General features: G+C 57.0%; 1 protein-coding gene across 2 annotated transcripts in view; it reads left to right on the top strand.

Moving 5' to 3' along the window:
* GLIS1 (GLIS family zinc finger 1) overlaps positions 1 to 15,471 on the top strand; it is a 229,179-nt gene that overhangs the window by 197,064 nt on the left and 16,644 nt on the right. The window contains exons 5-6 of one of the 2 annotated variants that reach the window (XM_045477464.1): positions 10,012 to 10,173; positions 14,724 to 14,834. In XM_045477464.1, coding sequence (XP_045333420.1) covers positions 10,012 to 10,173; positions 14,724 to 14,834 — 273 coding nt within the window. The remainder of the gene's footprint in view (positions 1 to 10,011; positions 10,174 to 14,723; positions 14,835 to 15,471) is intronic. The other variant, XM_045477465.1, reaches the window with a different exon arrangement.

Raw genomic sequence — 15,471 nt, 5'->3', positions numbered from 1 at the left:
TGGCAGAACTCAGTCCCAGGTGCTCAGAGAAGGGCGGAAACAGGGAGGGTTAGGGAAAGACTGGGGAGAGGAGCAAGCGTGAGCCTTGAACCAAAGCCTTAGAAGACAGGGAGGACGAGACAGGCAAGTTGATGGACCTCATGTGAAGAGGACACTGCATTGCCAAAGGCCTGGAGGCAGGAAGGTGTGGCTTGTGGCTGAGCACGGGGAGGAGGAGGGAGCATTGGGCTAGAGGTCAGCACAGCCAGAGGGCGTTCTTGGCCTTGTCTTAGGGTTCTTTAGGGTCATGTGTGCCCTCCCCAAAGCCAAGCCAGTCCATCCAGCTGCCATGGGAAAGTTGGGAGATACGGTGGGCCCCTGAGGGCTGCCTAGAGCCATGGAGAGAGGCATGTGGGAGTGGGAGTGTCCACAGGACTGGCTGGGTTGGGTGTTAAGATGGTATGAGGGCATGTCTTTATCTACTGACCTCTTGGAAGACTTTCTGGATGTTGTCTCTGGGTGAGTGTCTTCTCCCTGTGCACACAAACCATCATGAGGCCGTCCTGTGCCGAGATATGGGCCGGTTCCTGCATGTGCTGTGCTGTGCGTGGGGTTGTCTGCCAGCATGTCTAGGGTCTGGGGGGGTTGTACGTTTGAGCCTGTGGTGGGGTCTGGAGCTCGGTCCTTGGTTCATGTGTGAGCATGTATGTGCTGGCCTCTGCGTCTCTGTGACGTGAGTTGTGTTTGTGTGGCCATGTGTTTAAATCGGTGCTGTGTGTTGGTGTCTTGGGTTCTGTGTCTTTGATGTGGAGCTTGGTTGGAAGGGGAGGTATCAGGCAGTGTGTGTGTGTGTGTGTGTGTGTGTGTGTGTGTGTGTGTCTGTGTGTGTGTGTCTCCAGGTCTGCGGCTGGGGGCTTGGTGCGTGTGCGTGTGCTAACCATTCCGTGCTGTCTCCTTCTGTTGGCCCCTGGCCCCTAGTAGGGCCTCTTTCCGCATCTCCAATGATGTCTGGCCTCCTCTTGACACCGGGAGATTCCCCAGATCCCACCTGTCTACGCAAGCAGACTCTGAGCCCCTTCGCTTCTCCTATCCCACCTGGAGGAGTGGCATAGTCCTCTTGGCCCTTGCTGCCTGGGAATAAGAACCTGCTTCTGGCCCAGAGACCTTCTACTAGAGAGTTCTCAGCCAAGAGCCTCCAGTGCAGTCCTGGTGAGGAAAGACAAGGGGTCTGCAGCCCTCATCCCCCCTTGGAAACCTGGAGAGCCGTGGTGCCTCTGGCCCAGTCTCCCTTTGCCTTTTGTGTGCCACGCCCCCTACCCCACCCGCCCTGCCGCCTCTCTGGACGATTACAAAGACGCAGAGAGCTGAGCAGTTGTGAAGAGACCCCCACCCCGGCCTCGGATCTCAGTCCTGGCTGGCCCAGGGCACAGAGCTCAGGCGCTGGAGGCAAACCCAGGCTCCCTCCCTCATGAGCTCTGGGAATCTGACCCCTAAACTCTCTGGGCCTTTGTTTCTGCCTGTATAATGAGGTGGGGGGGTGGTACACTGTCCTAATGGGACAAAGGAGATCGTATTTAGGAAGAGTTTGGCCCAGTCCCAGGTACAGAGTAAATGTGATAGCTGCTGTTAGGGTCATAGTCTCCCTCGTACACACATCTGCCCACTCCTTCATTTATTCAGACGGCACTGCGTGCCCAAAGCTAGACCAGACCCTTGTGGGCTCACAGCGCACAGAGTCCAGGCTGGCCCTCCAGCCTCACCTCCCAGGGATCCTTCCATATCTGTTCCCCCCTTCTTGCCCGGACCCCCTGAGGACTGGCGAAGCACAGGCTCTGAAGAGACTTCCATGGAAACCCCAGAGGGCCTCATAGGACAGTAACCTCGGGGCCAGAGTCCCCTGCAGGGGTGCGGGAGTGAGGAGTAGACCTCAGCTCCCGGCTGGCTGGCCTTTCAAGCTGGCCAAACACAGAATTATTTGACATCTTGGAGAAGAATCTGGCACTGCACATCCAAATCATTGTTATAAAGTAAGTTAAAAGTTTGCACAAAAATGAGAAGTTGATCCCCGAATGGCCTGCCAGACTGTTGTAACCCAATATATTTTACCCTTAAACCAGAAATGTGTTTGTTTAGAAGCAAGTCACTGGCAAATGCCAAAAGTGGAGGCATTTCCTCCCCTGCCCCCACCCATGCCCTGTTCCCCCAAAACTCCCTCCTTGCCCTTTGCGTCCAGATTCTTAGCCAGAGCATGAGAAACCAGGCCCTCGCTCCTCTCCGGGCCACAACAGCGACAGGGAGGAAACTTGACGTTCGCTAGACGCCTACCGTGTGTGCCAGTTGCAATAGTAGTTAGTGGCAGCCCCGTTTTAGAGAGGAGAGAAATGGGGGCAGGGATGGGACACGATTTGCCCAAGTTGGTGACTCTCGGTGCTGGAGCCCCCGGGAACAAGCCTCTGTCTGCACGACCTTGGGGTCTGTGGCATGCGGCGCGTTGCCCTACATGTGGAACGGCGCTCTCGCTCCTTCCCCAGGGGCCAGAGGGAGAGACCGGTCGTGCTCAGCACCAGAGGTGTGTCTGGCACCGTGCTGGGGCTTCCCCGAGTGATCTTGCTTAGCCATTCGACAGATGAGGGCGAGGCTCAGAGAGGGCAGATCGCTGAGTGAGGTGAGCCCAGGCCTGCAGATTCTGACAACTGACCCAGTGCCCTCCCCCCACCCCCAGCCAGAACTTAAAGGGCCCTTTGGCTCGGCCTCCCCGACTCCTGGGATGGCTCCCCCGTCTTTCATCTCCTGCCCTTGGTTCTGTGAGCTGCACGCAGCGGTAATGGATTGCAGTGGACTTTTTTCAATTAGGTTCTGATTCTCCCCTGCCTGTTACTATAAAACTCCAGATGGTCTAGGGCTTCACGGTTCCCGGGGTATTTTCCCCCGTTATTTTAATCTTCTCTTGTAACACGCCCCACATGTGGAAACTGGGCCTTTCAAGACTCTGTGCTCTGTGCTCTTTCTTCTCTGCTCTGCCGCCTTGTTTTTCCTTTTTGTGCGGTGGTATCTCCTCTCTTGGAGGGCGTCCTCCTCTCCCAGCGTCAGCTCTACATCCTGGGCCGGGCCTGGCCTTTGCCTGGGACTGGAACCCAGGATGTGGGCCCAGCTGGAAATCCTAGTAATAGCTGCTGAGTGCAACCCCGTGGTTGGTGCTTTACTCCTGAGGCAATGGCCAGAGTGTTTAGGGACACATAGGGACAGACTGGCACATCAGCCATCGAGATCAGACCCCAGCTCCGCCAGTTACCAGCTGTGAGTTGAGCCAGTGGCGTCATCATTCCGAGCCTCAGTTTCCTCATCTGCACAGGGGGGCTAAGAAGGAGGCTTATCAGCAGAGCATGTTGTCATGATTAAATGACACAGCCCGTGAGACACACACAGCAGCCGGCCCTTGGTAGGTGTCCGAGAGGGTGTCCCCCAGTCACTTACATCATTCTGAATTCACCTGTTTTGTCTTACGATATAGTTTACGTTTATGCATCATAAAGTAAAGAAGAAATCCCTAACACCCATTTCTTTGCATTTTTTAGACAAAAGTCCTTTCTGTTTCTTCTCCCCTCTCTTTGTACCTCCCGTCCACAGCAGCTACCCTCTCTGCTGCCCGTGGCGTGTGAGCCTTTGTTTCTGGCCAGATAAATTGTGTTGTGTGTTTGGTTATTTGAGCTGGTGTGTTTCACATTCACCCCAAATAAGATGGAATGCTGCATGCACCCTGTGGTTCACAGAGACCACCCACCTACTGTGTGCCCAGGTGTGCCCGAGTGATGCCCCCACTTAATGGATGAAAAATCTGGGCTCCGGCAGAATGAAGTGAACTTGCCCAAGGCCATCCAGCTGGGAAGTGTGGATTTGCATCCAGGCCGCTCTGATACTGAAACACGCTGGTTTGGAGGTGGGAGTTGGAGGGGGCGGGCACCACCAAACTGTCACCGGGGACCAGATCACACCAGCTGGGATGCCGTGGTGAGGATTTGTACTCCCCAGGCACTAGGGAACCGTGCAGGGTTTGAGCAGGGAGGGACTGGGACAGACCTGTGGGCTTCAGTTTTCGTTCTAGATCCCAGATATCCTGTGGGAATGAGTTGAGAGAGGAGGGGCAGGAGGCAAGATGGTGGCTAGTGCAGTCACCTGGGTGAGAAATGCTGGGGGTGTGGACCAGGGCAGCGGGGCAGTGAAGAAGAGAAGAGGGTGCACATGAAAGATGGTTTAAGAGGTGGCATTTCCCTGACCTGGTGGCCGATCAGGACAGCGACCAGGGTGGAGGGAACAGGTTCCTGGCTCAGGCATCTAGGTGGAAGGTGGGAGGTCCAGGTAGTGGGGAGTCTAACCAGCAGCAGAGGCACCGGAGTCCCCCCAGTAAATAGCCTCGGGCCACCCCATTTGCTGGGCCACGTCAGTGAGTGCACAGGGCAGTTTCTGTGGTGTCTTAATGGGATCGAAAACTCCCTAAACTTACCTGCTCTAGAATGGATCACCACTGCATGGGTGGGAATGAAGGGAGCCCCCGAATTCCCATTTCTACTTCCGCCTCTCCTTCCCTGCTCCCCTTAATCTCCAGAATATTCAGCACCCCTCCCAGTCTCCCTGTGCTTCCCACCCTGTTTGTCCAAACCCTGCCTGGGCGTCAAGTCCCGGCTCCTCCAAGAAGGCTTTAGTGACCCCCGACCTCCCCAGCTAGAAGCCCCCTGAGATTAGCCCCTCCTTGGGGCTGAATACATGTCTTTCGTTTGGACTTATGGGTCTTTTGTGGTCTTCTTTGCCCTGAAGTCTCAGCTCCCAGCGTGCTGCCAGGCACACAGGGGCAGCTGAGTGAGGCAGAGGATATGAATCAATGTGCAAAAAGATGAGAGGATGAGAGTGAATTCCAGAAGTGAATAGGTGGAAGCCTGGGCAGGTGCAGACGGGATACCAGCAGTGAGGTCGGGGGCAGGTGGATAGGGTGCATGAACAACTTTCAGAGTCAGGGGGTCTGTCCGACCTGCTAACCTCGGGTTGAAGATTGAGGAGTCCCTTCTTTCTGCGAGAGAGGGCAGTTCTGACTGTGGCTTGGCCTTTCTGGTATGGTAGGGACAGTTCTCCCTGTGCCCCCCTTGCAACAGGGTGAGGGATGCCCCAGGAGGTCTGCTCTGCAGGGTTATATACCTCAACATTGACAGCCGGGAGGAAGGGGTCTGTCTGTCCAGGGCAAAGTCTGCCTTCGAACCCCAGGGGACCGGAGTGTTGTGGGAGGAATGTCAGGAAGGCCCTTGTGTGTACCCCCTGGGGGACAGACCCCATGGAAGCATCCTTATGTCCTTGGGTCACAGTGGCATTGCCTTAGGACTCATCTTCCACCCCACTCAGGGAAACCAAAGCTCAAAGCCAGAAACAAAGCCAAAACCCATGCTATAAGACCCTTCTGCTACAAGACGTGTGTGTCTATTCCAGCAGCATCTGCACCCCCACAACACAACAGTGGTGGGGCACCTCTCCATGCTGACCTCCCAGCCCCCACACGGCCAGTAGATGGGGCCCCATCAGGCCATTCCCACCCCCGAAAGGCTGCCTTGCTCTCATTAGAGGCTGTTGCTGGCACCCAAAGGACACCACATGGGGTTGCCATGGTAAAACCTGACCTAGGCTGGTGTTTTTTTCTGAGGGCAAGATAGAAAGAATCACCACCACAATAACAGTGATGACATTTACAGAGTATGTCCTGTGTGTCATGCACACATGCACATCGTCTCACCCCACAGCCAACTCCGTGAGCTGGTTTCCGTCTTCGTTTTACCGAGAAAGACACTGAGGCACAGAGGGGGCGCTGACTTGCCGGACTTTGTGCTTTCCAAGTCTGGACCCTTCACCCCAGGCTGTGTGGCATCAGACCCTAGAAGGCCTCCAATGCTAAGGGGATTGACTGGCTGTGAGAAGGCATGATGAGCCCTAGAGAGTCTTGAGTGGAGGTGACCCACCTAAATGTGCAGCGTAGAAATAGACTCACAGAGTGGGAAGGGCCGTAGGGGTGTCTGGTGAGGCCGCTGGCTCTAAGGCAGCGGGGAGGGGCTCATAGGAAACTCAGATGGGCAGGCTTCAGCTTTAGGCTTCCAGATCCTGGATCCCCAGGGTAGAGAGACAAGGGGAGACAGACCTGTCTAAGATGCATATGCTCCTGTAGAAGTGGAACCAGGACAGCCCTGGACACCTGCCCCTCAAGCCCCCATCCTGTTCCCCAGTCCCCATGCTGCTCCAGGCCCCAAGCCCAAGCTAACTGCCCCCTACACCTGAGCCAAGGGGTTTGAAAGCACAGGGTGTGATGGGATGGTTAGTCCAAGCTGCCAGGCTGGAGGAGGGGGATGGGGAGCAAGGTAGGGGGTGAAGGAGTGAGAAGTGGAAACGGGACATGGGGAGATGTGGGAGCCCACCATGCCACACACACACACACCCCCTTCCACTCTACAGAGGGGCAGGCCCGGGAGACGCCACCCCAGCAGAATGCCACCTGCTGCTTACCTGCTTGGTGACCTTGAATGGGAGCAGCAGTGACAACACTAGGTGGGGACTTGGTGCTGAGCTAAACACTTAACCTGGCACTCTTTCATTTCACCCTCACAGCCACCTTCCACAGTTGGAAGGACTCGCCTAGTTTTACAGATGAGGAAACTGAGGCTCGAAGGCTTGGAGGGACTCCTCCCGGAGCACTCAGGGAGTTGAGCAGCCAGGACACAAGCCCAGGTTGTCCCACGGCAGAGCGGTGTCTATGACTGCTGTGCTGGTCCCCTGAGCCCCAGCTCCTGGCAGGAGGAGAGGAATATTTGCCCCTAGGGCTGTGGAGGGATATGAGGTCACCCTGGTGACAATCCTGGGCCCAACAGAGAGGGTGCACATAGGTGTGAACCCACAAGTGTGTCATCCTCCTCTCTCTGCCTCTGTGGGCCATCTGTGCGGTGCTTGAATGGGGAGGACCGAGTGGACCTAGGCAGCTGCAGACAGAGCCCCCATGGCCTCAAGGTCCCTGGCATGTCTGGGTGCTGGCCTCATGGGGGAGTTATTCTGCCATGGTACCTGCAGCATCCTCACCCTGGAACAGTCTCGATGGGACAGCAACCTCTCCCTACCTACTGCTACTACCTCTGGTCCCACCTCGGGGGTTCTACCCCGATAGCTGCTTGCCGCACCCCAGCCTGGGACTCAGCTCTGGGAGGTTCCGCGGGTGTGGGGTTAGGACAGGGCTGGGCCAGTGTACGGGGGCGTGACACAGACATAGGGCACAGGTATCAGGGTACTTCGATGGACACTGGAGGGAAGGGGGTGCACTCACAAGGGCACGTACATCCCCAGGCCTGGGAATTTCTGTTCGTGCTCCCATTGGCTCAAGTTTCTAACCCACCCTTTGTCCCATGAATGAGATGCCAGCCCTGCCGTCAAAGGAACTCCCAAACCCTCAGCCTAGAGGCATGGTGAGAAGTGAATGTGCAGCAAAAATCTTCTAACCCCTAAGCTCAGGGTGTGACCAAGGAGGGGCCACGGAGGTTGGGGAAGCTTCTCAGAGGAGGTAGTGCTTAGCACCTCTAGTAGACGTCTGCAAGATCAGTGAGGGAGGGAAAGGCATTCCAGGCCCAGGGAAGAGCTCAAGCAAAGGCCCAGGGGCATGAAAGTTCCTGACACATTGAGAATCACACTCCCATGCAGCTATAGCAGGACACACGGTGGGTGTGCAGACAGGAGAGGCGTCGGGGCTGTGGTGGAAGGCCATGAACACCAAGCTTGCAGATCCTAGGCTTTTGAAAAATGTATGAATTAGAATATCAACAAATTGGAAGGGAAGGTGGGGTACCCAGGAGGGGTACAGCTTGAACGAAGCAACACTGCCGAGACGGAGGCTGGCCAGCGGGGAGAAGATGAAACACCGGTCTCCAGGGTCTGGTGGATGCCCCCAGAGTCAGGAAAAGCACACAGCACATTAGGAGTCACTGCCCCTCGGCCTTAGATGTCCACCCTTCTGGCATGGGCCAGAGGAGGAACAGAGGGACTGGCTGAGTGCCAAGAGGCAGCCCGCTTTCCAGCCATGGCTCCTCCACCTCATTTCGGGGTGAACTTGGCACAGGGCCATTGCAGGAGAGCAAGGGAGTAGTTGTGGCCTATTTATTCCCCAAACAGGATTTCCTCCTGGTTTTGATGCATGGAAAAGGCGCACCATCTGGGCGAAGGGGGCGGGGCAGGCTCTGAAACCCGGCTGCAGGCGGCCTGCCCTGGATGAGCCCCAGTAGAACGTGGCCTGCCGTTGCGGCCAGGCCTTCAAGGGAGAGACAGACGTGAAGGGAGCTCATGGTCTCTCGAGTCTCTGTCCTCATGTCTGTCCTGAGCTGGGGGATGAAACTAATGATTTGGGCAAAGGAGCTGGTTCCTCTGGCCTTGTCCTCCTCAAGGGTCACCTCCCCCTGCCCACCTGCAGGGAGTGGGCGTAGCAGAGCCACCTGGGCTTTGGCGTCAGTCGTGGCCTGCACCCTGTCGTTGCCATGTCACAGCCCTGTGATCACCACACGAAGCGTCTGTCCCTGAGGTGTTGAGGCCTCACACTTCAGAGTGATGGTGTGGTTCAACACCTCACACCACGCCTGGGTGGACAGAGCAGGTTCGGATGCGTGTCAGTTCCTCTTCCCACCCCGTGGTGCCCACCACAGGAACACCGGCCTGGCTGGGCCCCCCAGACACTGAGGAGAGCAGGAAGGAGCGGCCGATCACACGAGGGGACCAGGGAATGTGCCATGGGGCAGCATTCAAGCTGGACTCTGAAGGCTGAGGGGAGATTGGATGGATGGTTATGAGAAAGAGGACGTACCTTGCTGAGCAACTTGTGTGAACTAAGGCTTGAGATTGCCCGGTGGGCTCCTGCCGTGTTGAGGGTGTGGGTGGGAGTCGGGAGGGGCAGAAAGGTGTGGAGGGTGCAGGGCTTAACATTTTTTTTTTTAACGTTTATTTATTTTTGAGAGAGAGAGACAGAATCAGAAACAGGCTCCAGGCTCTGAGCTGTCAGTGCAGAGCCCGACTCAGGGCTCAAACCCACGAACTGTGAGATCATGACCTGAGCCGAAGTCGGACACTTAACTGAGCCACTCAGGCATCCCAGGGCCTCAGGCAGAGCAGCGGGGTCCTGTTGTTACCTCAGAGACCTCGGGTGGTCACGTGGGGAGGAGTGAGCAATTAGAGGATTCTGGGGTGGCAGACGGGAGGTGGACAGAGGCTGTGGGACGGAGATGGGGTGGCCTAAGCCATGGGAGGAGGCGGTGCATTTGTTGCTGTCCACCCCCACTCCGGCCAAGGGCATTGCTAGGTCTGTGCTGTACCCGCTGCATGCCCACCGCCCGGCATGGGGCCTGGTACATGGTGGGCACTGGACAAATAGCCAAATGATAAATCAAAGACCCTGAGTTTACACATACGGTTGTTACTCTGACAGCAATCAGCACCGATGCCGCACTCCAGGTGGACAAAGCCCTTTGACAGTCATCGTCCCCCCACCCTGAGGCCCTCATGTCAGCCCTGGGTGGTGGCCACAGGGTCTTGAGTTTGTAGGCAAAGAAATAAGGGACAGGGTGGGTCAAGGGACAGGCACTGCCCAAAGCCTTACTGGGACAGAGCCCCACTCAAATCCAGGCCTTAGGTTCCGAATGCGGGTTGTCTGCACCTGCTGTCCTGTCTGTCCGTTCAGGGTTGCCAACAGCCGTGTGTCCTTTCCACATGCCACTGGGATCCTTCCAGATCCAGAGTTGGAAAGACCGCTTTCTTTTCTAGCACCGGGAGCCATCTCTAAGCCAGGGGAGTACTTTTTCTGGACCCACCAGGGCTTCCCAGATATAGTCTGGGTCCTGATCACTTCACGGGGAGCTGAAACAGGGCACCTGGAGGCCTTGGGCAGGACTGGGGGCAGAGGAGACGGGGGGCCATTTCCAGGCTGAGTAGTGGGCCCTCTGGGGGCTGCAGAACGCCCCTCACCAGCCTCTCCTGCAGTTCGAAGGCTGCAGCAAGGCCTTCTCACGGCTGGAGAACCTCAAGATTCACCTGCGGAGCCACACGGGCGAGAAGCCATACCTGTGCCAGCACCCAGGCTGCCAGAAGGCCTTCAGCAACTCCAGCGACCGTGCCAAGCACCAGCGCACCCACCTTGACACGGTAGGCCCGAGGGCAGAGGCCGAGGGGGAAGGGGTGTGGGAGGCGTGCACAGTCCCTCACTCGTCTGATGCAGGGTAGCACCCAGGGTCCTCGCAGAAACCCTGCCTTCGTCCCGAGCGCTGGGCGTTCTGGGCGGGATGACGGCATGCAGGGAGAGGGAAGTCTCATCCTTGTAGGACAGTTAGTAGTATCCCTGGCGTCCAGCCACTAGACAGGCAGGAGCAATTTTCCCTCTCCCAGTTGTGGCAGATGTCTCTCAACATTGCCAGATATCCTGGGGAGGAGGAAGCAAACTCTCCCCGAGTTGAGAACCACTGCTTTAGTCTGTGGATACTGGCCCAGGCACCAATGGCCAGGCATGTCCCCATGGAGAGAGTGGGCTCACCACCCTCTTCCTCTCCCCAGGCCTGTCAGCCAGCCCCAGAGCAGGCCTTCCCCGCTCCGCCCACCCCACGCCCTCCGTGCAGACAGTCCAGAGCCTCTCCAGAGCTGTTCTTTACCCCCTGAGCATGGTGGGTTGAGGGGTTGAAGTGAGCAGGGCCTGAGACTCTAATTCTGGTCCCCAGATACCTATATGCCCACCCCCTTTCCCTTGTTTGGGCCAAACTGCGACAACCTGCAGCTCTATCAGTGTCAGTCTCCTCGTTTTCTCCCATGCGTACAGACCTCAGAGGTTAACAGAGCACTTTCTAGAACATCGTGTCCACCATCTCATACTGACCAGGCCAGTCAGTCACTATGCCATTTGACAGATGGAGGAAGCAGGGCTCCAGGAGGTTCAGTGCCCCGAGCTGGGCCTCACACCCCTCTTACAGGGCGTGTGTGAGGGGGTGTGCGCAGCCTGGTAGGAGCCCAGCCCCCACGTACAGCAGGAGATAGTTCCACAGCCCGAGTCCACGTACCTGTGCTCTTTGGGCAGATGTTTGGGGAGCTCTACTGGTCGGGGGCTGGGAGACCCGAGTGGCCATCCGGCCCAGCCTGTCTAGTACCAGATACACAGATGAGGAAACAGAGGCCCACAAGGCCGACTAACCCTTCCAGGGTAAGTTGGAGGCCACAGACAACAGCGGTCAGAGCTGGAGGCCCTCTGATCCAAACCCTTTATTTGGTTGTGAATAAGCTGGGAAAGCCAAGACCCAAAGAAGATGGTGGGGAAGGGGGTGGCAGAAAACATAGGGAGCTCAGTGTTTTGGGTCCCAGCCAGGCCCTGGGCAGAATGTTCTATACATTTTCTTCACAATCAGTATCACGTACGCTCTCCTCGAGTTTAATGTTGGCAACAACCCACAAGGTAAGGGCCATTATCCTCATTTTGCAAGGAAGCTGAGACTCACGTTAAGTCACAGACTGTCACGCAGCTCCTAAGTGGCAGAGTCCAGTGGCCCTTGCTGGAAGAGCCAGTGTATCGGCCACCCTGGAGAGGTGGAATGGAGTACAAGGGACAGGGTAGGAAGGAGGAGCCCTGTCCCCAGCTGAACCCGACCCTTCTCTCCACCCCTCCCCTCTCAGGCTGCATTATCACAGGCTTTGTTGGAGACACAAGTGAGGAGGCATTCTAACAAATCCCTGCCTTCATTACCATCTCACAAGCCCAGCCCCTGGGGCCCATGGCCCCCACCCAGGTCCTGAGGGGCACAGTTTGTGCCCAAGCCTCCTGGTTACATCTCCCAGAGACCACAAGGCAGCACCCACAACACCAGGCCTCTCTGCACGCCCCACCCCCAGCCTGAGCAATGTCCCTCCAGGCCTCTCAGGGTCACCTACTCTGACTTACTCCCTTCCTCCCTCCCTCCTTGCTGCATTTCCTGGACCCAGCCCCAAAGCAACAGGCCTCTGGCCCCCACTTGGTGTGTGAACAGAGCTCTGAGGACTAGGTCAGGTCAGGCCCAGAATGAGCCCACGGGGTTATCTCAGGCCTTCATCTCCCCAAAGGTCCTGGTGAAGCCTGTAGGTACAGCCGCCAAGCCCTACACCCACAGCCCAGAGGCCAGTGGGTCAGGCCCATGCAGGCTGGGCCTTGTTTTCCAGAAGGGACCCCGTCATGTTCCCAGCTCCCCTCTGGCGCCAGAGATCGGAGGATTCTCCCCACGGGCAGGAAAGTGGAAGAACAGACTAGAGAGCTAGCCAGGTTTTAACTCTGGCCCTCCACCTGGGCTCAGAGCTCGAAGAAATGCCCTTAGCCTCTCTAGGCCTCCATTTCCTCACACACCTACATCATAGGGGAATCAACCGAAGTGATGCAAAGACAGGCTTGACACACGGTCTGCACGGCAAATGTGAGTCCCTCCTTTCCCTCCTCTGACTGGCTGACTGAATGCTGAGCAAACCCTGCCGCATCCCCAGGCACTCAGTGTGGGCTTTCAGTCCTGACTGCCATGGCCCCAGGGGGCGATGGTCTCTCCTTTGCCCAGATGAGAGGGGAGGCCTCCTAACAGAGTGTCACTGGCACACTCCTACTGCGAGATCTTGGACAAAGCTTCAGCCTCTGTTTCCTCATCTGTGCTTCGGCTGTGGCACTGTGTCCTTAGTACCCCATCACGAGTGTCCTTGTTACTAACAAGGCTTCGGAGCTGGGGCAGTGACTCCAGGCCTGGGGCTTGGCTGCTGCTTGGGACAGCCACAGGGTTTCCTGAGGGCTCACGGAGGAGCGGGGCTGGAGGAATGTTCTGCACACGTCAGGCCCTGGAAAAACAAACACAGAGATGGGCCTCGCGCCCTTTCCAGGCAAGCGCGCCTGCACACACGGAGCTCTGTTTGTTTGCTTTTTGGCAAAAACGTGTGGATTTGTATCAGCATCCCCCGGGGACGGGGCCTGGGGCAGGACAGGGCAGGGCCCACGAGAGAGAATGTCTCTGTGTATGTACGTGCATGTGTTGGGGTGGGAGCAGGCCCATAGCGTTGTGTGCATGTGTGTGTGCGTGTGTGTGTGCACGCATGTGTGTGTGTGCAAGCATGTCTGTCTCACGCGGCTGGGGAGGGCACGTCTGAGTGTGCCTTCCACCCTCCTGCCCCACACCTTCCTTTCAGCGCGGCAAGCCTCTCACTTCACTGTCTCTTTCTTTTTGCTCTCCTCCGTTTCTTTAACCTGGCAACTGTCCGTGGCAGCACCAAGGTATGGTCATCTCTTTCTGCTTGCCCCTCCCCATGAGGTCCCTGGGTCTGCAGTTGGACTGGCCTGTCCTCAGGCCAGCAGGGACAGAGTTGCCTGAGGTCTGGGGTGGGAGAGGGGGGCAGTTCCACATGGGCATGTCTGACAGGGACATAGTGGTCCCTGGTACTTAATGTGAGAGGCACCACATCCTGCAGACACCCTCCCTGCTAGTTGCTAGAGGCCGGAGGGCCCTGAGCAATCAGGACCACTAGGTATAGTCAAAAAGGGAGGCCTTAGGGATGGACTGTTTCAAGCCTCAGCAGGAGCCCTTAAGGGAGAGCTCAGAATTCAGTTGGAGCAACTTCCTGGGTCAGTCCCTGGGACCTGAGATGAATCCGAAGGGATCATCCCCCGAGGAAATGCACCACCTGGTAGAGAAGGACACTGAACAAACCCAGCATTGCTGGGTGCACAGTGGTACCCTTGAGAAGATCAGGAGGTAGAGACAGAAAGAAGATTCCAGGAGGGCTGGGTGGGTGGGCACACAAGGACAGGGGCAGGAGGAGAGGTGAGAATTTCAGTAGGCCCAAGTCACAGCGCGCCCTCAGTACCGGGAGATAGGCTGTATCTGAGGGCACGAGGGAGCCATGGAAGGATTTTTCAAAGGTGAGAGCATGGCCAGGTCTGTGAGAAAGGCTCTCTGGCTGTGGTGGGAGGGGAGATTGGAGGCAGGGAGAGCAGCAGGAGGCCCAGGCAGGAACAGGGGAACAGGGGAGGTGGTAAAGGGTATGGATTGGTTCTACATGAGCAGTATGGGCCCCTAAGAGGAAGTACACAAAGGGCACAGACCCCCAGCCTCCCCAGGCCTGTGTCTGAGATCCACCTTCCCCCAGCTTCCCGTGATCATCAGAATGAGGATCTGGTTTTCTCATGGTCCAGAGAGCAGTCTGGCATCTCTGGACCCACTACAAGGTGTGATTAGTCACTCCCAGCCTGGGGCCCTGCCGTACTCCAGCTTGGCCCTGTGCTGTCCCCTCTCTTCCCCTGCCCCTCCTCTTCCTCTCCAAGGCCACCACCTCACTGTACTCCTTGTCCACTCGCACCTTCTCTGCAGCCGTGGGCTCAAAGGGTGTACTCTTCTCAGAGCCACTGTCAGAGCTGGGAGAATCCTTAGAACTCAGTTGGCCCCATTTTGCAAGGGAGAAGAGTGAGGCTCAGAGATGGGAGGCGACTTATCTGAGGTTCCAGCACGAGAGTAGAATGGAGACACAACCCCTCCTTCACTACGAGGCTGTGGGCAGGGCTGGCAGAGTTGGATCCTTCCTGGCTGGGGACAGAGAGGGAGGGACAGGGTGTGAACCTGCTACCTGCCCCCTCCCAATTGCAGGTCACGCAGTATGACCTTGGGGCCTGGCAGATGGCCCTGACTCACCCCACCTCTGCACCTCTGATGTTACAGAAGCCGTACGCCTGTCAGATCCCTGGCTGCTCCAAGCGCTACACGGACCCCAGCTCCCTCCGAAAGCACGTGAAGGCCCATTCAGCTAAAGAGCAGCAGGTGCGTAAGAAGGTAAGACGGTCTTCGTTCCAGGCCCACCTCTGCAGATGCCCCACTGGCCTCCCAGACACCTGTCCAGCATCAAGCCAGGTGCCCGCACTCCTTACGTGCATTCACCCACACGCCCGAGGATGGTCCTGTCCATCGTCCGGGATCTGCCTCCCACCTGGCCCCAGAGTTCACTTCCTTACCTCCAGCCGGCCAGACATCTATCTGCCCACAGACCGTCCACCAGCTTCTCTGTCATCCATCTGCCCACTCGCCATGGCTCGTTTAGTAATACATGATGTAGGGCCCCATGTAGGCACCGAGGATACAAAAATGGAAAACCATGGTGTCCTCCTCCAACGGGGACCTGGCAGGCAGAGATAGACATAAAGAGATAATTCAATATAATATAATAAAGATGGCAATGGAAGGATGCAGAGAATAGTCAGGGGCACAGAGAAGGGTGGGAGCAAGAGGGTCCATGGAAGAAATGACATGGGGGACAGTGGACTGCAGTTGTGTGTGCTCTGGAGCCAGCCTGCCCGTGACCTTGGGCACATCTCTTAGCGCCTTTCTTCTTCATATTCCTCAACTGTTAGATGGGGGCAACAGAGGACTTGTGTAGAGGGTTGCCGTGAGGCTTAAACCAGTACATCTACGG

Source organism: Leopardus geoffroyi, chromosome C1 (genome assembly GCF_018350155.1).
Source record: "Leopardus geoffroyi isolate Oge1 chromosome C1, O.geoffroyi_Oge1_pat1.0, whole genome shotgun sequence".
NCBI lineage: Eukaryota > Metazoa > Chordata > Mammalia > Carnivora > Felidae > Leopardus > Leopardus geoffroyi.
Note: the sequence above shows the minus strand (reverse complement) of the source record. Positions and strands in the feature narration are given on the sequence as shown.